Source organism: Clinocottus analis, unplaced genomic scaffold (assembly GCF_023055335.1).
Source record: "Clinocottus analis isolate CAN_PGR_092001 unplaced genomic scaffold, fCliAna1.0.p SCAF_11, whole genome shotgun sequence".
Taxonomy (NCBI): Eukaryota; Metazoa; Chordata; class Actinopteri; order Perciformes; family Cottidae; genus Clinocottus; species Clinocottus analis.
The window spans coordinates 1738169-1765746 of NW_027175832.1; the positions used below are offsets into that span (position 1 = coordinate 1738169).

A 27578-nucleotide genomic window follows, 5' to 3' on the forward strand; every position below is an offset into this window, starting at 1 on the left:
GACCCGACCACGCTGTGCTGCAGCCACACAGGTCAAGAACAAGAGCAGGAAGACGGAGGGAGGGAGGAAATCACATGTAGATAAAGAAGAATCGATCAGGAAGAATTTGAATCCTGATTCAGTCCGTCGCTCTTCATCCTGCAGGTCATACAGGTCACGATGGGTTTTGACGTCCTGAAGTAAAACGCATCTTATCTCTAACCTTTAAGAGTGTGATCACAAACAACAGTGAGCATCTCAGACATGTGTGTCACTGCACGATGTTATCGTTCCTCTTTTGTTCGTTGCTTCTTCTGTCAGCAACATATCAAATTCTACAAGTGGATTTCTCTGAAGTTTGTTGCTCATTAAGGCCATCGCGTTAAGAAATTTAAATATTCTTAACCTTCAGGTCTTTTTGTCGGGGACAATAAATTAATAAATCAATGTGCTGTCGCACTACGACAGAAGTTCAGCTGGAAAAGAAAAACCTCGGCAGTGAAAACTACCAATACTTTGACTTTGCGGGTCCGACATCATGGCCCTACTGTCGAGGGTCTGATCATGACCTTTGACCTCCGGCCTCCTTTAAAAGTCCCCCGTCGCCGTGACGTGCAGCTCGACCTTTGACCTGCCAACAGGCCTCTGGAGAGCAGACTCTTACGTCAATATGGACTGAGGCAGTGCTGACTTCATCCTGACGATGTGTGAGCGCTCGTGTGGGATGTGTGTGTGGGATGTGTGTGAATGTGTGCGTTTGTGTACGCATCACTCACCGATCTCACAGTTCTCCCCGGTGTATCCTTGTGGGCAGTAGCAGCTGTAGCCCGTTCCCTGTGGAAGACACTTTCCTCCATGCAGACACGGGTTTGTCACGCAGGGCTCCACCTCGTCTACGAGACAGACGGATGGAGGGATGGAGGGATGGAGGGATGAGAGAAGGAGGAGGTGATGAGTGATACCGTACAGGAGAATGCTTTGTCTTTCTGGAAATGGAAGCTGAGATTATTCCATGGTGATCTTCTAAAGTTGGAAGGCTTCAAAACAATTTTCCTCACTTTATTAATTAACCCCGTAGAAAACTGAGGAACCAATGTTGTCTCTAGAACTCCTTTTCCCTGTTTGAGTCGTTGTAGGAACCTCAAATTAATTCCAATACTTGTGTTTATTGTGTGTATTTGTTTAGCAAAGTCTCGTGAAAAAAATGTATATCTGCAAAAAATATATATATATATATATATATATATTTTTTTTTTCAAAAATATATATATATATTTAAAAAAAAAATATATATATATATATTTTATACTTGAAATGTTATTTAATTATTTCTACAACAGAAAAATACGTCACTCAAAAGGTAAGAAATATACAAAAATACAAAAAACAAGCCATGCATCTGGCCAAAAGGGCCACAAGGAAAGAAAACACACACAAAAAAAACATGCAGGTAAATGAGAAGAAAAAAATCACAGCATGGTATGAGACAGATTCCCCCATAAAGCCTCCTGGAGAGTCAATAAGACACCTTTTTAGAAAGATTAGGACCTAAAGAATCAGAATCTGCAACAAAAATCACAATAAAACAAAGTCTTGTCCTGTTATGAAGGAGTTTCAGTCAGAAAACTGTCATTCAGTTAAAAAATGGAAAAATATTACGAGTTTTATGCCAAAAGATTGTATGAATGGGGCATGCTGGGACTTAAAATTTCCACGCACGGTTTCCAAAAGGTTAATAAAAAGCATGACTCAGTAAAAAAAAATATGCTACCCTAATTTCCACCACTGTGGTGATTATAACACCCGCGTATCCATTTCACACTCTTTTTTTATTCATTTTTTCTGAAAGGGATCAGAAGCCGGAGCGCCTCAACCCCTCGCCGTCTCCTCGCAGCCACAGTTGTCATGGTTACCATATGGAAAAGCGAGGCCTTGGCTCGCCGCGCCGAAGGCGTAGCGGGCAGCGTGAGAACTTCAGACATTTAGCCGTCCGCGACAGAAACGAGCAGACCTCCCGCCGAGCGCCTCGGTCCCGCTATTCAACCCCCCCGCTTTTTTAAAAAATGTGTGTGTGTGTGTGTGTGTGTGTGGTCTCCCTCCACCATCACACATTTGCATATCCATTGACGCGCCACCGCGTGTTCCTCGCCATCGCCGCTCGTTACAGCAACTCCAGGTCTTTGAAAGGCAGCACTCGTTCCATGCAGGCCAAGAAAAGCTCGGCTGTGGGAGTCTTTGTTCTGCCAGCTCTCTGACACCGAGGACCGCTGAGGAGGGGGTGGTGTGTGTGAGGATGACGGTGTGTGTGTGTGTGTGTGTGTGTGTGAGCGGGTTTGTGTTTACACAGGGCGATGAGGTAAAGCCTTGTCCAATAACGACCCAGAGGCAGACATCTAAAAGCACACGTCCTCTGGATTATCACGATATCGGCTGCAGCGGAGGGATATGATGAATAAATAAATAAATAAAAGATTGAGGGTTTTCAATCAGAAGAGTACGAATCCTCAATAGCGTCGGTAGATTAATGTTGAGTTTAATCAGCCCATCCTCGGCCCGGGGGGTTTGTATTCTGCTGAAGCGAGGTGCTAAAAGCAGCCGTGCGTTTCATTTCAACGTCCAGGCCGGAGTGTGAATGCGCCCTCTGCGTCAGTCAAGGTCACGGGACGGCGTGACAAACACCGACTGTTATGAGAAGCAGATTTACTACGGCGTGTGTGTACACCCGCGCGTGTGTGTGAAAGATAAACTCTGTGCGATTGGCCGTTCATTAAAGCGAGTGGTGCAGAAAAATCAATAGGAGTCGGAGGAAGGAGTTGACGGAGTGGACTGTCCCTCGCTCTGCACAGCGGGCCGATAACACCGACACTAATAACAACAATAAGCTGGCAACAGCAAATATTCAAGTAATAAGTTTACAGATATAGCACAGGAAGGGGATGGAGGGAACGGTGGGAGACCTCAAAGTATTAATCCACACGTAGCCGAGTAGAAAAGCTAAAGAAATGTGGTTTACTTTGGGAATATAAACACTTTAAAAGTCACAGGTTGGTGCAGGGAAGCACACAGAGGAAGGTGGACACAAGAAAAAAGATGGTGCGATAAAAAAAAATCTGTTTTAAAAGGATCAGATAAGGGAAGAAAAGGTGATTGCATTGTGTGTTGAATCCTCGTGTCTGAATGTGTTTGTTTGTGTTTTGATCAATTTACTCTGCAGCTGAAGGTCCTTGAATCTGGCCGCAGGCTTTTTTTCTCTCTCTTCATTGATTTAACTGACTGATGAAGTGCTGCGTGATCCAGTCAGGAGAGAAAACACTGACCGCCATCATGAAAACTCAACCACGAGGGAGTGAACTGGAGACGAGCGTCCATCCATCCACTTCTCCTGTTTGTGTAGCAGAGATATCGCTGTGTGTTCGTGTGTTCGTGGCCTTCTGCCTGCAGGAGTCCGGCGTGTCGGTTTATCAGCCCTCATACTGTACGCCAGAAGCACCAGGTGATTGAGCTTCTTGTCAATACATTTGCAGGCCGTACAGCCTCAGTACGCCGCAAAACATGAGCCGCTTTGGAAAAGGTAGGAGAATGCATCAGCATAAGAAGATGAATTGTGATATGATGGCCGCCAGGTGATGGGATGCTCCCTGTGTGAGCGCTCATTATGGAGCAAAGTAAACCAGGTTGGTCATCCAGGAGCTTCACCGAGAAACGCAGAGCTGCACTTAATCAACCGATTGTGTGTCGGCGGGAACGAGCTCTCTGCTTCTGGTGGGAATATATAAGGAGATAAACAGTTATTTGAATAAACACGCCAGTGGCGAGGTCAGGGGGAGGAAATGAAAAGGACATAATAAAGGATACTTGCATATATTTACAGCTTGGGTCTTATTTTCATCTGCCTTCATTTCCCATCAGACACGATAACACTGAACCTACCAAAGTAACTCCTGATGTCGGCACATCGACGCACCCGAGTGTGACCAACACAAAACAGTCACACGATCGATTCATCTTCACACGCAAGGGCCGTGACACACAAACACGCAAATGCAAAAATGCTCGGCTGGGTATATTTTGCATCAAAGCTATTCATATCAATGGCACTTTGAGACACTACATGTTTGAATGGATTTGCGTAGTGAGCGGACAAAACCTCCTGTTGACCTTAGCTCACCTTCTCAGGTAAACTGTTGGATAGCCTGAACTACCCTGAGCGTTTTCCTTGAGTTTCCTTTAGTGAAATGCTCTGATTGAACTTGAGTTAAACTGTTATTTCTTATTGTGAAGGGTAAGAACAGGAAGTGGATCTTTAAGGTTGAATGGAGAAGCAAAGTTTGTCGTCTTAGTTTTGGACCCAAGGTTCTCCGTTGTTCCATATTGATTATGCACAATGTGATTTGTAGATGCTCTCATTGGCGATGCAAAGCCCTGCATGTCGATCTGTTTCTTGGCCAGCAGCGCTGGTTTATCTGTATATTCAGACATCCGTCCTCTCATCTGATTCTGGGTAAAAAGAACAACTAACTTTTCCTTCAACAAGCAGCCAAACTCCGATTTGGAGGTGTTTTGAAAACCCACAGCTAGCTTAGCACCAGTGACTTCAAGCCCAGTGAAGATAGAAGTGATGGTCAATACAAACATAAGACCCACATTGCGGACAATCTGAATTTTCACTGAAGCCTGTAAAGTCAAAATTGTGTTTTCTTTTGTTGAATAATATAAGACAAAAGGCATCCGATGCTCACCTGCTGGGCTGAGCGTCGTGGTGCTGATGTTGACTCCTCTGCTGCTCTCCTCTTCCATGTTGCCAGGTAAAAGGGCCCCGGACCCCACGGCGTGAGACCAGGCGGACTCCTCCACGTCTGGGGCTCCCGACAGTAATGGAGGACGAGCCAGAGAGCTGTTCGGAGCGGCCGTCTCCACTGGGATCCAGCGGGACGACGTCAGGGTCTTACTGGAGCTCTGCTGGACGTCGGAGTGAGGAGATGGAGCCGCGTCACCCGATCCAGAGGTTTGAAGAGGGGATTGCGGACGCAGGGAGGTCGATGGAGAGGCCGAGATGGATGAGGTTTGGGAATTGGATGAAGGTGAGGAAGTGGACGGAGATGGGGAGGAGGAAGATGGACTAGACGGGGGTGGGGAGGAGGAAGATGGACTGGACGGGGATGGAGATTGGGATTCAAACAGGAATTGAGATGGGGGTGGTTGGGAGGAGGTGGGAGACGGGGACGCGGTAACGGAGGGCAAAGGAGATAGAGACGAGGAGAGAGGTCGGCGTGGATCTGGTGAGCCTGATGGGGATGGGGTCTTTGCCGGTGAAGTGGACGGGGGTTCGGATGTGGATAAGTCGGCGCTTTCCGACCCAGTCATGGTGGTAGTGGCGGACGAGGTCGTGGTCGTGGTGGTCTGTCCCCTCCTGTGGCTTCTGTCTCTGGACCGTTCTCTGGATCTTTCTCTCGGTTTGCTCGTTCCAACCGGTCGTCGTGAAACCTGTATCTCCCCTTTCGCTTCCGCTCCAGTGATTCCTCCGCTGCCCTCCTCTTCCCCTTTCCCTTTATCCTCTCCTCTCGCCTTCTCTTCTCCCCTGCTCCTGTCCTCGCCTCTGTTCTTCTTTCCCCGACCTCTGCCTCCTCTGCCGCTGCCTCTGGAGGTCACCGTCTCCTGGGTCGTGGTTGCCGATTCGACGCGGATCCAGGCCTCTCCTTTGGAGGAGGCGGTTCCAGGTGCGGAGGAGCTGGAGGCGGTGGACATGCGTGGATCTGAAGTGTGCCAGCTCTTGGTGCCCTCAGTCGGCATGGAGTCACTGGAGGCGGCCGAAGTAGATGCCAGACGAGTGGGAGAGTCTTCACCGACCGGTGTGGAGTTTTCCCTGGAGGGGCCGCTGAACCACGAACTCCCCCAAGAAAACAAACCTGCAAAGGGCACAAAACAAATAAAAATTGAAAGAACGAGTGAAGTCAGGAGTCCAATTACGGCAGACAGAGAGAAAGGTGCAGAAGGCAAAGCCAAGATTGACTAACAAAGCAGAAATTGTCTATTGGATTCGCTCTGCTTTGCCGAGGGAACAAAACAAACACTTCTCAGCTGTCGGAGTTGTCCATCAGCTGCTTTTCCTCCATCACTGCACCAGCAGCATCCACACTTTAATATATGATCACAGCCGGCGAGCAAACCTCTGTGGACACTGTAAAGATTTATTTTTTTTAATAAAAGGTCTGAACAGATCCCTATATGGTATGTTAACATCATTGTCGCAGAGATAAATATGAGCACAGGGATAAACAGGTCAATACTCACCTGTCTCACTGCCTGTCAGCAGAAGGTGCATGTTTTAAACACACAACATTCAGCAGAGTGAGCTTTCAAACCAATAACATGCTGTATTTACACACCACATAGCCGCTGACTAATTTCTGCCTGTTGTAATTACAGGGCATTAAATAACATTTTTTTCTGAAAGCTTGACACGTTACTCATTGAAACGGTTCATTTAAAACAGCCACGGGAAAATACAACAAATAAATAAATGGCAAAGACCAAACTGACGAAGGTGAAGCTCTAAAACCTCTCTCTATATATATAAACGCCAACTTAGCGCAGTGAGTCTTTCGATGTTTTATTAAGGGGACAGCCGACTGGTTTTGGTTGGACGACCTAAGTGGACATTTGGTGTTTTAAGGATTTAGTAGCTCGGAGATGTCGACAGGGTTTGGCCGACGAGTCCCTTAAAAGTGATTAAAATAATCTTAAATCAATCCTAAACTTGATTTGAGGCCAGTGCAGCAAGGCCCGGAGCGATAAGAGATCTACTGCTCGTCCCGTAAAGAGCCGAGTTGCTGCATTTTGTTGATAAGTATTTAAAATAAATCACAGATTTATGAAACACAGGACTCGGCTTGTCCTCCATGAAATGTCTCGCTTGTTTGCTGAATAACGATCAGTTAAAAAATACAAAAATTAATACGACATCCGAAGCCTTGATAGGAGACGTTTAAATAAATAATCTGCTCGTTTGGGTATGGGTAATTATTCTTAATTATTTTCAAGCTGAAAAGATAAATATCAGTGTAAAAGTATAATCCATTTTTTAGGTATTGACTTTAGTGTTTGTACACCAGAATAATGGCGGCTCAACAAGATATGAACAGCTTTTTATATTATTAAAGGGCTTTTTTTCATGCAGTCCTTTTAGCATTTAGCTATTAAATCATTATTGCAATATTTTCCATGCAGGTCAGTTAAAAGCACTTTTTTAAATTCATTATTCATTATATATATATATATATATATATATATATATATATATATATATATATATATATATATATATATATATATTATTAGTGTATTAACCCTACACATTATAAACGGTATCCACTCACTTGGTGACGCTGCGCTGGATGAATTGGACCCGTCTTCTGTCTTCTTTGTGGCCGTCTCGTCCTCCTCTGATTGGCCGCTTGGTGCTCGCGTTCCTTCCTCGTCTCCGGTCCCAGCCAGGTAGTTCCAGGGCTTCCAGATGGACTTGACAATCTTTGAGATCGCCTACAAATATAAAATGGACGCACAGGAAGTCAGCTGGACCGGTGACGCTGCTCCTTCTCGTTAAATCCCCCAAAATAAAAGCTTGAACCAGGCGCCACCTTCTTGTCAGCAGGAGTGGGGTTGACCGGCGGTCGGAGAAACTCCTCAGAGTCGGGGCCGGGCTCCAGCGGCTCTCCCCAATCTGAGAGGTGCTGTCCTGGGATCAGCTGAAGGGTCACGAATGACCCCGAAGACTCTGAGGACCAGGGGTCTGAAGCTGAGGACACAATCAGTTGAATCATGAACACAAATCTACACTCTGCTGTGGTCCACACACGAATAATCAATTTGACATTAGAAATCAGCCTTACATGCGTTGTGGGCGGAGGCCTCCTCTTCCAGGTCAACCAATCCTGTCCAGTTTGATGGTGAGACATCACTGGTGTCTGTGGACCCTGTGAGGACGAGGACAGTCTTACTGTGTGTGTGTTTACTGATCCTCTGATCTAAATCAGCTGGCTATAAATCGGCTATTCGTAGACGAATGTAAAACCTTCGATGGTGGAGGTTTGCTGCGTCGTCCCGTCCGGACCGGCCGTCCCTGAGGAGTCGGCGTCACTGGTGCCGGCGAGGTAGCTCCAGGGCTTCCACAGAGAGGTGTAGATCTGAGAGATGGAGCCTGAATCCTTCACTTTACCTGGGGAACAAGTTGAGGTGTGAGGTTCACATGGTTGTTACTCAAAGGTCGTATGCAGTTGGTGTCAAAGCTTTGCTGTGTTTTAATTTAGCAGAAAGAAACACACATAACTTTTTCTTGTGAAAAAAATGTATATCTGCAAAAAACAATCACTTTTAAAAAGATATTTTGATCATAACTATGAACATCCAGAATAAGATGAGACAGAATACACAAAAAAAGCCTCCTGTAGCGTCAATAAGACATCTTTTTGGAAAGATTAGGACCTAAAGAATCAGAATCTGCAACAAAAATCACAATAAAACAAAGACTTGGTCTGTTAGGAAGGAGTTTCAGTCAAAAAACTGTGTCGTTCGGTTCAGAAATGGAAAAATATTATGTATTTTATGCCAAAAGATTGTCTGAATGGGGCATGCCGGGCCTTAAAATTGGCACAGGAGGATTTTGCACACAGTTTCCAAACTCCTTTCCCATAAATAGAAGTCGTAGGCCAGTGCAGCTGGAGGCGGTGTGTGTTCCTTCAGGTACCTCTGTAGCAGTACGCGTCATACAGCTCGGTGCCGTTGTCCGCGGTGGCGTTCGGTGCGACGGTGCGGATTCCCGGCCGGCTCCCTCCGCAGTCCGGGCGCGGCCGGGTCACCGGGTAGCGCACGCTGCCGTCGGACAGCCAGCCCGGCGCGCAGCTGTCCAGGCCGGCCTCCCAGGCCAGATACAGCTGACCCACGGTGGCCAGCTGGCCCCCGAGGGACACGCAGCGGTCCGAGGCCGACGACAGAGTCAGCCGGCCGGCGACCGCCGAGTGAAAGACTTCACCTGGAGGACGGAGAAGGGGATGTCTGTCGGGTTTCTAGAGAGGAAAACACCTGCATGGAGAACTGTGACGACACTTCTAACGGTACGTAAAGGATAAAGACGTCTCTGTTATGGAGAGGCATCCAGCTCCACGCTCATTGGCTGCTAAAGAAGATTTATATTTAAAAAAGAAAACAAATGTTTACATGCAAAAGAAAGTGTTTTTTGTCTTTTCACATTGAAAGAAAGATTATGATGTGCGCTCTATTGATACTTGTTTGTGTTTGTGTGTGTGTGTGTGTGTGTGTGTGTACCATCCAGTTCTTTTGCAAAACAGTACACATCAAACAGCTCTTTGGGGTCCCTCTTCCCATAATTCCTCACTCCAGCTGAGTACTCCTTGTGTCCAAGGCAACCGAGCGCTGGCAACTGGACCGAATAGCTGTGAAGGAAACGAGTGGGAGTCACACACCAGAACGAAGCTCTTATTCCACTAATCACGGGGAATAAGTGACAGTGTCGTGTGGAAACGTGATCTCATATCGAATATTAAAGTGTTGACTTTTAAATGTCAGTTAATAACACATTATAATCCGTAAAGTCTTTTAAAGGGCGAGAGACTAAAATACATTGAAATGCAATTAGGAGCAAATAAACAGAGTGTTGAAAAAGTAGAAGAAGAATCTGAAGCAGAGGAAGTGAGAAAATAGAAGAAAGAGAACAAACAAAACAAAGCAAACGTCTTCGTATCAGAGAATTAGTTCAAATGAAACTGAAGCTGGTTGTTTAATTAAATAGTCAGCTGACAATTTTGATAATCAATTAATTAAGTCAAGTCAGGACCTTCTGCCCAGGACAGCTGGGCAGAAGGTGCTCAACATTTAACAACAACAACAACACTAACAATGAACATTTAACTATAAAATAAAATAAAATAAATTAAAATATTAGATATATTATATATAATTATTATATTATTATTATATATAATTATTATTATTATATAATATTATATATACATACATATATATATATATATATATATATATATACAATATAAAAGTATACAAATTTAGATAAAAACAAGTAAGTAAATAAGTAAAGATGCAAGAGTAAGAAAATAATAATAATAGTAATAATAATAATAATAATAATAATAATAATAATAATAATAATAATAATAAGTAAGTACATATGAAAGTGACAGGTGAAGTGTTTATTTGCTAATCAATGAATTGAGAATATCGTTGGAGAGAGCTCCTGCTGTCTCAGAGTTATTGTTTAGAGCCCAGCAGGGCTCTAAACAATAAGTAAGCAACCAACTGAAGGAAGTTATTGATCGATCGCTTCCTCACCGGACGGTCTGGTCCTCCAACCAGCCGGCCGCGCAGCTGGCCAGGCCGCCGTAGTGCGCCGCCCACAGCTGGGCCGGGGTGGCCATGTCAGCCGAGTTTTCCTGGCAGGCCTGTTGGGCGTCGGCGAATGAGAGCGCGTACCTGGTGCTGGGAGCCTGGTAGTGAAACACCACACCTACACACAGGTACACACAGGGACACACAGTGTAAAGCGGCGGGATTGTTATTGAGGCCACAAACAGACACGTCTGCAAGTTTCAGCTGGAATTTCCAAGAAGGGCAGACAGAAAAGTGATCGTTAGTCTTCAGTCCTTACTCTTTAATTAACCCGTTGAGAACTGTGGAACCTCCTTTTCCCTGTTTGAGTTGTCGTAGGAACCCCAAATTAATTCCAATACTTGTGTTTATTTTATGTATTTGTTCAGCAAAGTCTTGAGGAAAAAATGTATATCAGCATTTTGATGGTAACTATGAACATCCAGTATTATATGAGCCAGATTTCCCAAAAAAGCCTCCTGGAGCATCAATAAGACTCCTTTTTGGAAAGATTAGGACCTAAAGAATCAGAATCTGCATCAAAAATCACAATAAAACAAAACTTTGTCCTGTTAGGAAGGAGTTTCTGTCAAAAAACTGTGTCGTTAGGGTAAAAAATTAGAAAAATTACGTATTTTATGCCAAAACATTGTCTGAATGGGGCATGCTGGGTATTAAAATGGCCGTGGGAGGATTTTTCCAAAAGGTTGAAAGAATTACACAATTACTCAAGTGGAAAACTAGATAAAAAACAACAACAACACTGACACAGAGAGCAGCAGGCTACATGAATCAAGTCATTTTGATATTGATATGGCGAACCAATGTTATTATTAATTAATTAAATAGAAAAGCTGCGATAGGTTAGCAGATTTCAAGCTGACATTATCAATCTGACATTTGCACAACAATCCTGGACTGCAGTGAAACACGACAATCAATTCAGAAAAACTGTAAAGCTTTTGTTTAATTCTTTTTAAACTGCTGCTGCGCTTACCGGAGACCACCAGGGGCACGGTGTCACGCTCATATTCCTCCCCCATGACAACCTGACAGTGGTAAGTGCCCGAGTCGTTGGTCCGGAGGCCGGAGATCTCCATAGAGGCATTCAGAGGGTTGGCAGCGTATCCTGGCATCATGACGCGGCCGCTGAAAGCCTTATTCACCTTGATTACGTCACCTTTGGCAGAGAAAAGAGAAGTTTCTTCATTATGAGTGTCTGTTGGCATCCTCCAGGTTTGAGAGATGAAGCATGAATGTATAAGAGGCCCTGGATGCACGGATTGAGTTAAAGATGAACGGATCCTCTCAGTCGGCCTCCGTGTTAGTCATTGGGTATGTGAACACACAATTATGTGCCAAATACGTTTAAAGTTATTTCCCACAGGTCTGAACGAGACGGGGCTCAAATCAAACAACATGACGTCACTTGAAGCAAAACTCTGACAGTTGTTTGCTTCAGTTTCAGGCCCAAATATAATGTGATGAAACCACACAAACCTGACAAAGCAGAGCTCACTTTTTGAGTTTTCAAGCTCAATAAGTTGAGTTTAATTTAGGTTGTAATTTGAAACTTTACCTTAAAGAGTTTCTTTATCTGTTTCTTCATTTGACGTTGTGAAAGAAAGAATATTAAACGTTCTCAAACACTTTAAAGTGTGATTGGTAATGTCATTTAGTTTGTGTGGATCTGTTTGAAGTGAACGTTTAAAGATAACAGCTAACGTGTTAAAACCAGGTTCATGAGCGGAGAGACTGAACCAAATCAATAAATTTGCTGATCGTAAAACTGAAAGATTCCTTCAGACACCGCGTTCAAGGAGCCGTGAAGACTTTAATTGTTGCTGAAATCCTTTAACTCTGGAGGTTTGGAGCGTTTACAGGTACAGTGGAAAATCTTTATGAGGGTTTATCTCATGTTAATTCCAGGAGCTTCCTGTGTCGATCAGTTCTTGGTCAGTTTTACTTGTGAGGCCTTCAGACGAATTCATTAAATACACGCTGAGGAGAGGCTGTGGAAACACACATATTTAACTATGTTATGATTAATATGGAAACATTGACTAAAGAGAACCGTTTAATGCCTCTAAACTGTGGAAACCAATTTTGTCTCCAGACCTCTTTTCTCCTGTGTTTGAGTCGGCCTAGGAACCCAAAATTAATTCAATACTTGTGTTTATTGTATTTATTTGTGCAGCAAAGTCTTGAGAAAATTTGTATATCTCTTTAAAGGATATTTTGATGGTAACTATGAACATCCAGCATGATATGAGCCAGATTCCTTTAAAAATGTCTCCTGCAGTGTCAATAAGACACCTTTTTGGAAAGATTAGGACCTAAAGAATCAGAATCTACAACAAAAATCACAATAAAACAAAGTGTTGACCTGTTAGGAAGAAGTTTCAGTCAAAAAACTGTGTCGTTCGGTTTAAAAAATGAGAAAAATTACGTATTTTATGCCAGAAGATTGTCTGAATGGGGCATGCTGGGTATAAAAATTGCCGCGGGAGGATTTTCACACGGTTTCCAAAAGTTTAGGTTTACTTTCTAAGCACCCTAATAAAAGTTATCTGACAACGTCGTGATCCACATCACTGTGTTTCACCTTTAGCAGAAAGCACAATCTGCTCCGGAGGAGAAGCTCCTCCTCCTGCCGGGACCCCGAAGCGAGTCCACAGGAGGTGAGGAGTCCGGCCGGAGGAGCCGGTCTGAAGGGTGAAGACACAGGGGAGGACGGCCCGGCCCGCCAGCGCCCGCTGGACGGTGGGATGCCTGATCCTGCGCATGCTCACTATGGAGGAGGCTGCACCTGGAGGACCACGGAGAGGATGAGATGATGCAATTAGAAAAGCTGGAGGACATTTTGCATCCAAGTGGAGAAAACAACGAACCCTTTATTGCATCTACTTTGTGACAGATATATGAATGAGGCCGGTGTTGCATTATAGTGTAAATGAGTGTCGCATGGAGAGAAAGTGGAGGCTGCACTGCTTCAGTAACGAGACCTCAGGGGTTCATTAGCAGGTTCACACTGATTTCCTTCACACGAGAACAAGGAACTGGTTTTATCATTCCAGCAGAGGAGCATAACACCCGTCATCCCAGCCACTCAAACACACACATATACACAGATAGACAAGAGCAGGAAGACACAAACAGTAACTCACAGGCTCTTACTTACATCTCATAAATGACTCATACTGTCACTCAACCGCATTAATGTTAAGATATTTCATGCATCAATGTAAAGTCAATGTCACAACGTGAGGCAATTTCTCGGCGACGCAGATTGATATCAGCACCCGTGCAGGTTCGATGTATCCATGACAACAGCATCACCTGTATTCCTGCCTCTGTGCACCTTTGCAGTGCAAACCAAGCGCACTCATGGTATATGATAGTTTATTTAAAAAAAGGTAGAAAATGTATTTTTTTGAAATATGAAAATAAAAAAAAAGACCTTTTCTATAAAGTCATCTCCTCAAAATGTCATTTTTAAGGACAACCGAGTTATCACCATGACGACTGATCATACTCTATTCCATGTCCGTGGATATTATGGGATGCGGTGGAAACAGCAAGCCCAAAGGACTTTGTGTTTAAATGCATTTGTTTCACAAAAAAATTAAAAAATGATCAAAAAACTATATTTTTTTCCCTCACTTATAATTCACATAGCGAGTTAGTTCATGCTGTTCATGCTCAGCGTGTTAGGAAGTGATGCCAGGAGTCCTGAGCGAGGCAGGATGATCCCACATGAGAGGACAACGAGTCGGGGATGTGAGACCGTCGCTGGCAAAAAGAAAAAAAAGACTAATTTGCCCAAAGATTTTTGACAAATCTTCTCTTCTCTGAGCTTCTCCTTTCAAACCCTCAACCATTAGTCAAATGCACCAATGTGAAAAGCTAATATGAGCGTAACAAGAGGACACACACACACACACACACACACACACACACACACACACACACACACAGACACACACACATACAGAAAAGCCTCATTTGGAATATTGCACATGGCGGAATTAAATCCCCTAAAGATATTTCCATCTGCATTTAGATTGGACTGCTTTCACGAGCTGAACCCCCTGAGAGCGCCTCTCTCTCTCTCTCTCTCTCTCTCTCTCTCTCTCTCTCTCTCTCTCTCTCTCTCTCTCTCTCTCTCTCTCTCTCTCTCTCTTTCTCTCTCAGCTGAAGAACGAACGCCTCCGCTGCCTTCCCCCCCCTGAATCAGATGTAATCACAGAATCACAAATACCGGGGAAAAGGCAGGAGAACAAGAACAAGAACAAGGGAGCAGGAATGAAAGAGGGATAAAGGGAAGATAGAGGATAAGAAACTGAACGTAGCAAATGGAGAGACTTTGGATGACAGGAACCTGTAAGGTGGTGCTGACAGACGGGACAAAGGACGTGCAGCCCAAAAGAGGACGAGAGGTCTGCAAGTGACATGAAAGGACTCTCCGTCATGACCAGATGTCATCTCTCCTCCTGTCAGTCCTCTCCTGGCGTCCAGCGTGGTAAACGCCGAGGAGGCTTTCAAGGATCATTCCCGTGTTCTGCATTGATGGGGCTGGCTAATTAAATTTGATGATTTAATGCGAAGAATAACATCGCTTCCAGACATATATAATAGAGACATAATAAGAAATACCGCCACAGCAACGCGTGTGGGAGGCCCATGTTTAAAATGATGAAGAAAAAACAGTTCAAATGTTTCAAGAGTTGCCTAAAAGAAAGTTTAATTGCTGTTTTGTCCGATTTTTTTATGGATTAGTGTTCATGTCTTTCTCGTTTTAACTGTTATGTCAAAAATGTTTAGCTGTTTTTACTCATAATGAATAATCCCACATCCCTGAACAAACACAAGCCATGCACACACACACACACACACACACACACGAACACATGCTCACACAGACTCAATATAATTACATATTTTTCTTTCTTTTCTGTCTTTCGTTGTCTATCTTATGCATTTTTCATTTTATGTTTGTAATTTTGTAAAATGTTAATATATTATATAGATGGAGGCTTCAAATGAGCCCAGTTGTTTTTTTTGTGTCTTCCTGCACTGTGATGTTCATTCATCTATATTATCACAGTAAATATGAACTAACGGTCTTGTGACTTTCACTGGAGCCTTTACTTTCACCTCACAGAGTTTCTTCACAGACAAAACAAACATTTCTTTCTTGTGTGAAGTTATAAATATTGTTTCCACCATGTCTTCGGTTTCAAGCGTCTTTGGGCTAAATAAAGCTGACTGGTTTCTTTTCTACTGCACAGACATGAGAGAGATATCCATGACCTGATCCACCGCTCAAGAAAGGAAGCGCATCAATATTTTTCATCCCAAAATGTGGACCAACTCTTCAGCAGAGGAAATGCAGACGTCAGACAATATGATCCCTCTAAGAGGGAAATGCAGCTGCACACAACTGGTGCATCTCTTGTATCCCACAATCTATGAAACAGTTTATGGACAACAGTCACATCCAAGGGATTCTTATCAGCTCATGTTTGTGCCAGATATTCTCTCGTGATGGGCATCTGCCTCATAGATGTGATACCATCAAGAGTTCCCAAGGTCAAAACAAGATTAAATCCAAAACAAACAGCTTTAAACTGCGTTTGTTCTTGTTGGCAGACGGAACGTAATGTGAACGACACGTTACAGAGCAGATGTTGATGCAGGGTTTATCATTAACCTGGAACATTGCGTGCCAGCTGTCCGTCATCACACACTGTACACGCTGTATCCAGATGTCCCCGTTCGGTTTGTTGTGGTACTTTGTTGACTGCTTGAGGGGCAACTTTGTGGTGATGAACCTGGAAATCACTGAAAAGTGATAACAACTACGACAACTACGACAACTACTCGTATCTGGGAGTAACAGCGGGTTCCAATAGTAGTAGTTAGATTATGTTGTTTACTTTTGGAGGCTGGATTGTGGAGTAATAACCTTCTGCGGCCAGAGCATAATGACCAGTAAGGTATTTTTTCGGGGGGTTTTATTTTAGTGACTGAGTGATACAGTTTCTCCTTGTAATGAACATCCAGACAGACCAGCTATCGCGCATGCCAATTGCAGGAAAAGTAATTAAGGAGCAGAACTTATCTTTACTGCAGCCAGTCGGCAGACTGCAGGTGGGGCATCAAACCTGCGGCTCTGAGATGTTTTGTCTTTTTCTCCCATAATTGGGAATTTTATGCACAGTTGTAATGGAACAGATGGTCGACTAAACTTGCAGAAATGGGCTTGGCGGCGTTCCAGCTCGGTCCCACCGAGCATGTCTGAAAACATCCTGAGCATGTCAGCTCTTACTCACAACACTCCCATTAGCAGACCTGTCTGCTGTGTTCATGTCGATGGGAAATTAATGTAAGAACTGATGTTTTTTCTTCTTCATACTCCGCTCCAGCTGCTTCCTTGTTCCGTTTACTTGTGCACTAATATTATTCGTCACATTATTTTTGCGTCAGATCATAAACTGCTGATTAATTTCTGCAGCACCTGGAGATGCAGCAGTTTAGAAAAGAGAAGGAAGACAGCTCACCTGAGCCGAAGTAGAGCAGCAGCATCAGGGCGAAGAGGATCTGCTGCCCGGCTGCACACAGACTGAGCGCCATGCTGGACCTGCAGAGGGAGAAACAGGAAGGAACCAGGATCAGGCTCAAGTCAAAGGTTTATGAACTGCAGATATTTGTTCATCTTTCTTTTCATCCGCAGCTATTTCAGTTGTCGGAGTCTCCATCTTCCTTAATGCATATTATCATGAAGCTTTAAAAACAACTTTAAAATGAGTATTTGTTTGCACACAGTGAGAAATAATGATGTGAGTCTGACATGTGAATAAAACAACTCAACATGAATTTGCATAACATAAAGTCTGTTTTACTGCTACATGCCATAAAGCTGCATGTGCGTTAAAATAAACACATAGAAGATCATTTGGAACTATAAATCTAAACATTAAAGCTTCATGGAGAGAATTAGATTTTAATAATAATGTCCGTTAATATGAAACTTCATGTTTTTAACCTTTGCATGAGAGTTTGCTGCAATTGGCGTGTGTGTGTGTGTGTGTGTGTGTGTGTGTGTGTGTGTGTGTGTGTGTGTGTGTGTGTGTGTGTGTGTCCAGCTGTTTTCAAAACAAATTACACCAACTCAAACCTCCCAAAAAAAACGTGTAAAACAGCAGCATGACATCTTACAGACCTTCAGCAGGTTTTTGAACGAGTACATTATTCACACTTTCTTTTGCTTGTATAGAATCTATTGTGAGTCAGGCACTGTGGCCACAGCTCGAACATAAAATACTACAACATGGCCTTGAACAAGGCGGTTTAGCAGAATGCTCTGTATCACAGACGGATGTTTCATGTCCATTGGTGTTATAAAGTCAGAAAGAGATAAATAATACTGCATATTTAAGAGCACTTAGAGGACACAGCTTACCGACTTGTGTTCAGTGCTTTCCATTTATTGTCCACAGATATTTACATTCATTCACCCTCTCTGCCACTTGTATAGCAGTTAAAACTGGCCATCAGACAGCGTTACATCTATAATGCAGCATCATGTTTCTTAAGATAATCACTCTTGGAGTTAAAATTGGATTAAGTTTTAACACAGTGCAGTGAAAAAGAAGAAGTGATTCTGGTGCATTCCTGCTGCACAGCATTGAAGAAATGCTCCCAGACATCAGAAATGAACTGTTGACATTGCCAGAGGATTTGGCTTGAGGCCCAAAGCTCCTCAGCTCGATGGAAAGACGCTCGAGACAAAGATTCACTGATGCTGCTTTGAAATATAAAGAGTTGTTTGTTTGGAGAAAAAACAATTTTGTTTCATAATGCTAATTAAGCAAAATGATCTACGTCCAAAATATTGGTTCTTCCTACCATCCTGAGTACAAAGGCATCATCAACAGAGACCTCATGGAGAATGTTAAGTACTTGGAGCAGAAATTAGTCTGGATGTCAGTAATAACGTATCCAGGAAAGCAAAAGAGCTCTTTGCATTCACCAAGGTAACAACAACTTGTGTCACCAGCATCTCTGATGCTCAGAGAGAAGATTACGCAACACCAGTTCAACCCCTTATAAATTTCAGGAATAATGGCCGCTCTCTTCTCTGACCATGTGAACGCTCGGTAGAAACCTCCACGAAGCTGGAGCGCGAGAGACAGAGCGAGACATTCCTCTCAGATAAGTAAAGCGCAAAGTGACGCCTGCCAATTAAACAACAATCTGTCGAGTGATTTTTTTTTTTAAATGGTTGCGGCAATCAAGTTGGTTCCTGGTGCTGGGCGGGACCCCGCTGTGACGCACGCTTTGAGGCGTCCAATCCCTGAAGGCGGGTCAGGACCTTGTGATGGGCCGTGACAGATTGGGGTTGAGCTGTTGGACTTTCTGCATGTTGAAGGCCCGAACCATTTGTGGAGCGAGCTGGGTGGGTGACAAGATATTTCTAAAGGCTTGGAGAGGGTCACGACACCGAGGAGATTGCCCAGTCTTCTGAGAAGCAGCGCGAGAGAGTGTTGTATTGGAGGACTGGCAGGGGCCCAGCAGCCACTATCCACAGCAACAGAATACAGAGAGTTCAGCCTATATGGACATCTCTATGGATGCTATACAACATATATAACACTGAGCGCTCTATAGACAGCCGCCTTTCAAAGTTTCACCAGGAGGGATTTACGACATACAGTGCACTGGCCGTCCGATCGCACCGGCCGCATACTAACCAGCGCCGCCCTTTTGTGCAAGAGGAGACATCCGACGTTGTGAACGCCTTCGTCTAAGAAGCCACTCTTCCCTCTCACAGGCACAGCTGCGTCTTGAGGAGAAAAGTCTCTAAAATGCTTCAGTGAACTTCAATGCGGATGTCCGCCCGACACATTTTCACGACGTCGTCTGAATGCGACGCATCGCGACAGCGATCCGTAGAGCGCTAACGGACGAGGCCGAGCGGTTACCGCGTCGCCGCTCAGCGCTGAGCTGTCAATCTGTTGCAGGAGGAGACCGACACGGCCGCCATGCTCGTCATGACGCGGGCCAGACGGGCCCCTCGACCCAAATCTCCTTCAGTTCTGCAGTCGGTGGGAAAATAGCTTCGAGGAAAGAAGACGAAGAAAAAAAAACATGAAAAGTGTGGAAGACGTCATGCCGGCGGATGAATCGTGTTTGTGAGCACGGCGTTATGCTTACAATGCCTCCATCATGCTACAGTGAAGTGTGTGTGTGTGTGTGTGTGTGTGTGTGTGTGTGTGTGTGTGTGTGTGTGTGTATGTGTGTGTGTGTGTGTGTTCATGGTTAGCAAAGGTTTATTTAATCAGGTCAGGTTGAGTCCCATGTTGATTCATCTCTCTCTCTCTCTCTCTCTCTCTCTCTCTCTCTCTCTCTCTCTCTCTCTCTCACACACACACACACACACACACACACACACACACACACACACACACACACACACACACACACCGCTACTATAAAGCCTCACATCAAGCTAAAGCCAACACACAAGGTAGTTCCCTAAAACTCACCTTAAAATATTATAAGACAATAAGTTTATGGTTTTTGGAAGCAACGGGTCGTGGATTAAGATTGAAGTACTTTTAACTGGCAAAACGCTAACTTTAAAGCTTTCTAATTAACACAAATCCTTGAAACTTTTTAATGTTTCCAGTTTGGAAAAAACAAAATATGTATTATTTACATTCGACAGCTACAGTAATTACACATTGTGCTACTAAACTGAGTAATTTAGCATGAGAAAGCTACACGTTCCCAGCAGGAAGTCAGCGTTAAATGTTCACTAAACTGTACAAACCAAACCTGGGCAAAGTGTTAGAGTTTATTTCCAAACAATATGTTTCACTGAAGAGGATTTGAGGAGGAAGTTGCTGGATTTTAAAAGTCCCCAAAGCAAAGACGCCAACGTGAGCTTTAACTCTGGTGAAGCAGCGCTTTGGTTTCCAAACAGCTGCGTCCATCTTGAACCGGACTTATTGTCAAATAACCTGAAACCGCACAAACTCATTAAAGTTGCTAATAGCTTACTAACAGCTAATAGCTTACGAAGTAACTCTTCCTACTAATCTATTTGAAGGAGTAAGTAAGTACAACTCTGTTTATATGCTATATTTATTTTTGTAATGTGAAATAAACTAATAATATTGTGTTTTTTCTGCCTGGCCTTTGAAAGAATATTGTTTTCCACCCGACAGAAAGATAAAACACAAGCTCGTTTTGCTCCTCGGGGAAATGAATTTCAGAGATGGGATGTTTGGTATTTTTACAGGAAGAACCTTTCTTGGGCAACGGCATGACGACGAGAAGAAGCAGCAGATTTAGTGTCTAAAAATACAACATGTGCTCGCTCAAGAAGAGAGAAACCTGTAGACTGCAGGATGGAAACGTAGTTTACAGTAAGGAGTCAAACCGTCAGTCTCCTCTCCTCCCTCCTGGGACCCGACGAGACGATTTCCCTCCTTCCCCTTTTCTTTAATCATCTCTCACGAAAACTATTACCTCCAGAGAGCGAGCGAGTGTACGGCAGAATAACAGCTCCGGATGAGTGACAGACAAAGTGGTGAGCAGAGAGAGGAAGCAGATGAAGGTGGAGGAACGACAGAAAGGTCGTTGAATCGCCTTCGTGACAATACTGACGTGACGCAAGCTCTTCAGAGGAGACGAGGCGGAAGCTACTTCATTTGCTGTTTGCAGAAACGTCGTATTTGTAAGGGCAAAATGAAACAGTGGTAATAGAGTGGTGCAGTGGTGATTTGTTACCACTTAGTGTATGAAAGCAGAAAAAAGAGACTCTGTGAGAGGAGAGGGAGCTAAGCTGAATCATATTCACTTCCTGCTCCTTCATGCATCATGCACACTCTTTCTCACCTCACACACACATGCAGACACGCATTGTGTTTGTGGTGACTAATCACATTCAAAGCAACTAATGACTCATGCAGCTCTGGCCCCGGCTTCAGTTGGAAAGAGGACTCTGGAAAGCCGGTCCCTCCGATTCAGGATTACACACTCCTTCTTCCCTCTCACACTGACACTATTGAGCTCGCTGGGCATGGAGACAGAGGTTATTTAAACCAGCTCGCTCAGGACGGGCCAGATAGGATTTTATATGTGTGTGCAGTAAAGCGCACAGAAAGGGGGGCGGGGGGGATTTGGATCGCTCTGAAGGATCCTCAACAGCCAAGCCGGGTGAAAAACAGACTTGTTGTAACGAGGTAGTTACCATTCTGCTCTTTTCATTAATTATTCAGTGTTGAACAGCAAAAGGAAATATATTGATTTCATGATTAATGCATGTATCACAAATGTGCACATTAATGTGAGGGATTGACAGCTCTCATAACATCCATCTGTAGATTCCTGAAGAGCTGTTAAGCTGCTGTGAAGCGACACTCAACAGACTTGCAGCAGATGATCTCAGAAACGCTCTTTTTCTCTCTCGCCGCCTTTTCACTCTCAGCCTCTTTCTGGCACCGTCATGTGTGATTTTTTTGTTGTTGTGTGTGCATGAACAAAAGGTATAGTGTGGCAGACAGAAAACTATTCATACGTTTGCACATCAATATTTGAGAAGCATTGTAACAGCTTTTACAGGAAATAGAAACCAGGAAGTCCTCGACAGCAACTTGGGTCAAATTAATCATCGCTCTTTTTTCTGCAGAGCTTTAAAAAGGATCAAATGTATCTCACTTAAATCAAAACATTTGTATTTAACTTAGATAAAGACTAAAAAGAAAAGACAAGCTGATGTTTTGGGATTTTATTCACAGTTCTGCCAGGAAAACTGACAAAAACATACTACTTAAGTATTATATACACATTTTTTGAGAAACTACAATTTAGATATACTTATCACACTGTCCCATGTATGACTATTATGATCCCATGTTGTATACTATTTATAACAATCTATGTATTAGTATTTTTTCCTGGTAGAATTGGCCTTCATAGATACTTTTCCATGTGCTTATGAAGTAACTAATCATGCAATAATTTATGTAAAGCTTAACCGCTGGCATTACTTACATGTGTGCGAGATAATAATAGAAGCTGGATGACAAGCAGGAAGGTAGATTGCAGAGGAAAACTGCAGACATAGTAGCTGACAGTCCTAAAGGACATTTACCGAACTCTGAGACAATATTATGAAATCATTTATCATGATGCAGCGATCTGGAGCCGTGATCTGATTAGAGACCAAACCGAACACGCATGTGTCATAGGCATGTGTCATAGGCATGTGTCCATGTGTTGTTGTTTTCGTGACTTTGTGAAAGCATTTTTCAGTTAAAGGTGAAACAAATCAGATTATTTTGTATGGCTTACATTCACTTCAACAGACTGAGCACCAACAAAAGTTAATACGCTATCAATGACTTAATGATGCTTCCTTCTCTTCCTTCCTTTCCTTCTTTTATAGGCTCCTTGCCACCGGCCAGAAACACAACTGATGACAATGAACAATAATAATAAAAACATTTGTTTGAAATGAGCTGAACGATGCTAAAATGCTCCACCGAAGGGAACTGCAGCTAATCACAAAGCATGTGATCTAATGCAACATAATCATAGAAGCAGCGTGAGAGAATGATGAAGCTCCCATGTGTGGTCGGTAAAGTAGAAGTAGAAGTTGAAGTAAATAGCAATATTGAAGAGGATAATGATTTCAGGGTCAGACAACAAAGACATGGAGGAACTGACGAGTCCTCAGCAGCAGCTGTGTTTCAGAGACACCAGAGGTCAAAGGTGACGGAGCCGAGGTCAGCGCTCAGTAACAACGTCAATAAAGGATCAGCTCCACGAGACGCAGCTATCAACTTGAGTATATTAGTCTAGGACTCCACACACACACACACAACACACACACACACACACACAGGAGATTGAGAGCTTCCATAAACACAACACGACCACATTGTCACCCTCTGGGAAAGCTGGTCAGAAACACGAGTAGCAGTGAAACGACGTGGAAGAATAGAGGAACGTAGACGCGATCCCTCGTCTTTAATGATGTGCTGAGTCTGTGGAATACCAACGAGGTGAGAAAAGGCTCAAAACAAAGAGCTCTGTCCTTCAAGTACAACCAGAGCCAACGCACGCAGACGCACAAGCCGTCGACTCAGCCTCACAACAGCACCAGACTGTGAGACTTCAGCAAAAAAACACACAGGACCACAATGACGACGAACCATCTTTCTGAATGTGACAAAGTATTCTCATCTCCTGTGTTGCAGAGGCGGATATACGTTTTGTGCTTCGGCCTTAAAGAGCTTCTTCTCAGCCAACTGCAAAGCCAAACATTTGTCTTTCACCGGTCACTACCTTAGAGGAGAGCCTCGGGCCAAAGACAAAGAGAGGGACCTCTCCCTTTGTGTGGGTGAGCTGTTCAGCTGTGTTCTCATACACACTTGTGATGATTGGCCTGGTGGGCCGCTGTAGTCCCTCCCAGGCTAAAGACAACTTGATTGATGGATTGGTTTGTCCAATCCCTTTTGGGTGTTTGGCGGCTGGGGGCTCATTCTGGTCTCAATAGGCCTATTCCAGGGAGAATTACATTTCCATCCAGCAGCTCCAAACACAACTATTCACTGCTCTTTTTCTATTAGACAAATGTTTGTTGTCGGACCATCGGGCTCTGAGATTTGGGAGCTGTCCAGTGCTGAAGACGTGGGCAGTTTTAGCTCCCGTCACTGTGCGGACATTGTTAGTAAAGTCTGTAAATCAACCTTAAAGTTCAAAGAACTCATAAACTTCTCAGTTGGATCTGCTGTCTATGAATGACTGCTGTGACAGACCGCAACAAAGAAGTCCCAAACATTTGCTGCATTGTACATCCGAACACATCGCATTGGTATCCAAACACAGTCAACACATTTTCAGGGCAGCATAACCGTAAAAAAAAAAAAAAAAGAGAAACACGCCTGTGGCTGACTGAGATGGGAAGCTTATTTTGATTGTCACTATAAGCGAGCACGAGCGCTGATTTGCATTTTTATAGCGCTATTCTGTTAGCTATTAGCACTGTATTAGAGGGGGAAGGACCCCATCAGCACTTGAGTGACATATTGGCGTGGGCACAACACCATAGAGAAGAATATCAAACCTGACTGAGAATTACCTTCAGCGTCTCCTGGAAATACACCATCAACAAGACCGCTGAAAGAGCAGGGACCAATTCCTTTTGTGTCTTTTATTCTGGTACTGAAGCCCACGGTTTTGTTCGACCAACAGTCCAAAACAAAGATATTCAAGTGAAAATGAAAATATAGAAAACAGCTGCTTCCGTGAAAAGATTCTCAAACTGAAAAACTACATTAAGTTCGTTCAACTGTTCAGTCAAATCCAAACATATTCAGCGACCTATCAAATAAAGAAAATCTACAATTACAAAGAAACGTGGGAATGTGTGGCCCCTTTGATCGGGTTATCGTTTCACTTCTAGTATTTCATCTCTCTGAAAGCATCTCGCATCACTCACTTCTTCCATCTTCCCCAGATCCAAAGTGTCTCCTTCACTTGCAGCATCTCAGAGTCAGAACATGAACAACAATGAGGCTGATTGAGAGCAAAGTGTGCAGCAACAGACAGTGAAGCAGCCGATCTGAGCTCGTGCTCTATTTTAGTCAGACCTTTTCTTTTTTCTCCCCACAACACAGCTCTCTCTGATCCCTGCGCTCGTATGAGTGCAGTCATCTACATCTACACATCTCTGCTGTATGCGTGCCGGCGCTCATGGACGCCCCTTCAAAAGAGGCTACACACACTCGCACACATCCGGACAGGATGAAAAATGCATGCTGTAAACTTTCAGCTGGGTCTCTTAGCCTCATTTGTCACTATTCCCATCCCAAAGGCACGACTGCTGCTATCTCTGACACACACACACACACACACATTTCTTCTTCTTGTCTAAAGCCTGGCGTTGCCTTGGTTAACCACGTCCTCCTTTGTGGCGTTGACACACAGCTGGTGGTGGACACACTAACAAGGCCAAAGGAGAAAAGACTTGGCTGCGTGAATAGAAACACAACGGGCTTTCCAGCGCTCTCATATTCTCACACAATTCAGCTCGTTTGTCAAGGTGACCCAAACTGTTCACCTTCACTGTGATTTGTGCCGGTGTTTGTTTACAGAGAAAACATCAATACAAGTCTTTCAGTGTGCAGGCAATCACTAATTACATCATTATTTGCTCACTTTTTTTGTGTAATGTTGTATTTTTGGAGTTAGTTCACAAGGCACAGAGACTGGAAGGACTGATCACTGATATTCCAGTTCCTATACATCACTAGATCTTTGATGTCATGGCCAGGTGCAGATCAGATGTTGGCAGTCCTGCAGCACATGTTGTTCACCGAATGACTCTGATTTACATAATATATTTCACAAACACCTGTTCAAGAGTTCAGATCTGCTTCCACAATTGCATCTCTCAACAGAAGGCACCCTCTCTGATTTCTTTTGATTTTGACATCTGTAAAGGAAGATTTCTTGAAAATGTATGTAGTCAAAGTTCTTATGAAGACAAGACATCTCCTCAGAGGAAGGACACAACATTTCTTGGTGGGTTGATGATTTATGCATGCCCCTACATGGGTAGTAAATATAGACCAATATTAAAAGCTCTGACCTGTAAATAATTCAAGATATCTCATACATGTGCGATGTGTGTGCGTCTAAAGGTTGAGCCTCCGTTCATAGGTAAAGGAGAATAACATACAGCGTGTATGCATATAATTCAATATTGCATGGTTGAGCAATGTAATAAAAAAAAACTCAGTTTTTGAAAGTGCCTTTTTTGCATTCTTTTGAACCAAGAAATGAACCCACGCTTCTCGCAGCTGAGCAGGCGCCTCCGGCCACCCGGTGACTTGAGCTATCACACACTGACCAAACGACTGATTTCATAAAGCATCCGAAGAGAATAACGTCCAAGCTCTCAGTCCTACCTTTTCCTGTGAACAAGGAGACGCGGTCTCGGTGGTGCAATCCTCAGGAATGTGAGCTTTGCGCCTCCGTGCAGGTGCTCCCGAAAGCTCCCGCGGGGTAAAGACGCGGCCGAACGACGAAAGCAGCACTTTGCAGAGGCAGAAAGAAGCCGGCGTGAGTGTGTGAGTGTGTGTGTGTGTGTGTGTGTGTGCAGAAGCTCTAGACGTCTTGGACTCGGTCACTCCTTCGCCGACGTTATCCTCTGCAGCTTCATGCGCCGTTCATCCTCGCGCTGGTGTTCGCCAGATCGGAAGAGATGCGCGCGGACCGGCTCACCGCGAGCTGCTGCCTCTGACCCCCTCCGCGCCTGCAGCAACGCTGAGGGAGAGAAGCGAGATCAGTTTGAACAAAGAGGCAAGCAGTGACAGGCAGACGGCTCCGGCACCCCCCATGCAAAGGGGGGACAAGAGGGAGGGAGGAGGGGTGCAGGAGAGCGAGAGGAGGGGTGTACTTTATGACCGTAATCCGATCCCGACATAAACCTCAATGGGGGATCCGGTGTCTGATTTAAATTGAAATTCACCCGTGAGCTTACAATGACAGCCTGACCTAAACCCTCTGATATCCTTACGTCACATCCTGCGATTCTACACACAACTAAGCAACTCAACTTGAGCATCACACACAAGCTCAGGCCTTCTGTTCTAGTGAAATACATGAAGCATGTTATCCAACCAGTGGAGGAGTAACATGCTTTTTTATGGATAATGAGCAGAATTCAGTGCAACAACTGTTGAGTGAAAACAGCCTCACACACATCTCACAACAGCCAACAGTTCATCATAATAGCTGCACGATCAATACTCAAGTCAGTCTTCATTAGCACATTATGAAAAGCTTTCTGGTTGCCAGTGGCAGCTTTTACCAAGGCCATCCGACCGCATGCTGCAGCTCCTCCACGTCTTCTACCCATGAATAAGTGAGCCAAAGAGCGTCAGCCTCATGCTGCAGGCCTACAGTCTGATGGCCTGCACCCTTCACTGGGTCCAGTCCTCATCCAGGACAGGAACACCTTACACAAGCTTGTTCACGCTCGGCTTCAGCCAATCGGCTCGTAGCTCCGTCACAGAGAGATAAACACACAAAGTCGCGGCTGTTTGCTGTCCTGCTCCTCGCTGGTGGAATAAACTCCTCTGTGACATCAGGAAGTCTCCACATCTTCCGTCGCAAAC

General features: G+C 44.1%; 1 protein-coding gene across 2 annotated transcripts in view; it reads right to left on the minus strand.

The window, feature by feature from the left end:
- Positions 1 to 26759, minus strand: part of LOC137778879 (neurocan core protein-like) — a 34101-nt gene extending 7342 nt beyond the window's left edge. The window contains exons 1-13 of one of the 2 annotated variants that reach the window (XM_068566240.1): positions 26367 to 26759; positions 16941 to 17020; positions 12983 to 13186; positions 11375 to 11557; positions 10342 to 10516; positions 9301 to 9428; positions 8723 to 9007; positions 8051 to 8194; positions 7869 to 7952; positions 7617 to 7774; positions 7356 to 7518; positions 4719 to 5885; positions 756 to 872 (exon numbers count right to left, since the gene is read on the minus strand). In XM_068566240.1, the coding sequence (XP_068422341.1) occupies positions 756 to 872; positions 4719 to 5885; positions 7356 to 7518; positions 7617 to 7774; positions 7869 to 7952; positions 8051 to 8194; positions 8723 to 9007; positions 9301 to 9428; positions 10342 to 10516; positions 11375 to 11557; positions 12983 to 13186; positions 16941 to 17013 (2881 nt within the window). In that variant the 5' untranslated portion in view covers positions 17014 to 17020; positions 26367 to 26759. Of the gene's footprint in view, positions 1 to 755; positions 873 to 4718; positions 5886 to 7355; positions 7519 to 7616; positions 7775 to 7868; positions 7953 to 8050; positions 8195 to 8722; positions 9008 to 9300; positions 9429 to 10341; positions 10517 to 11374; positions 11558 to 12982; positions 13187 to 16940; positions 17021 to 24895; positions 24958 to 26366 lie in introns of those variants that run through there. The other variant, XM_068566230.1, reaches the window with a different exon arrangement.
- Positions 26760 to 27578: the final 819 nt, after the last annotated feature.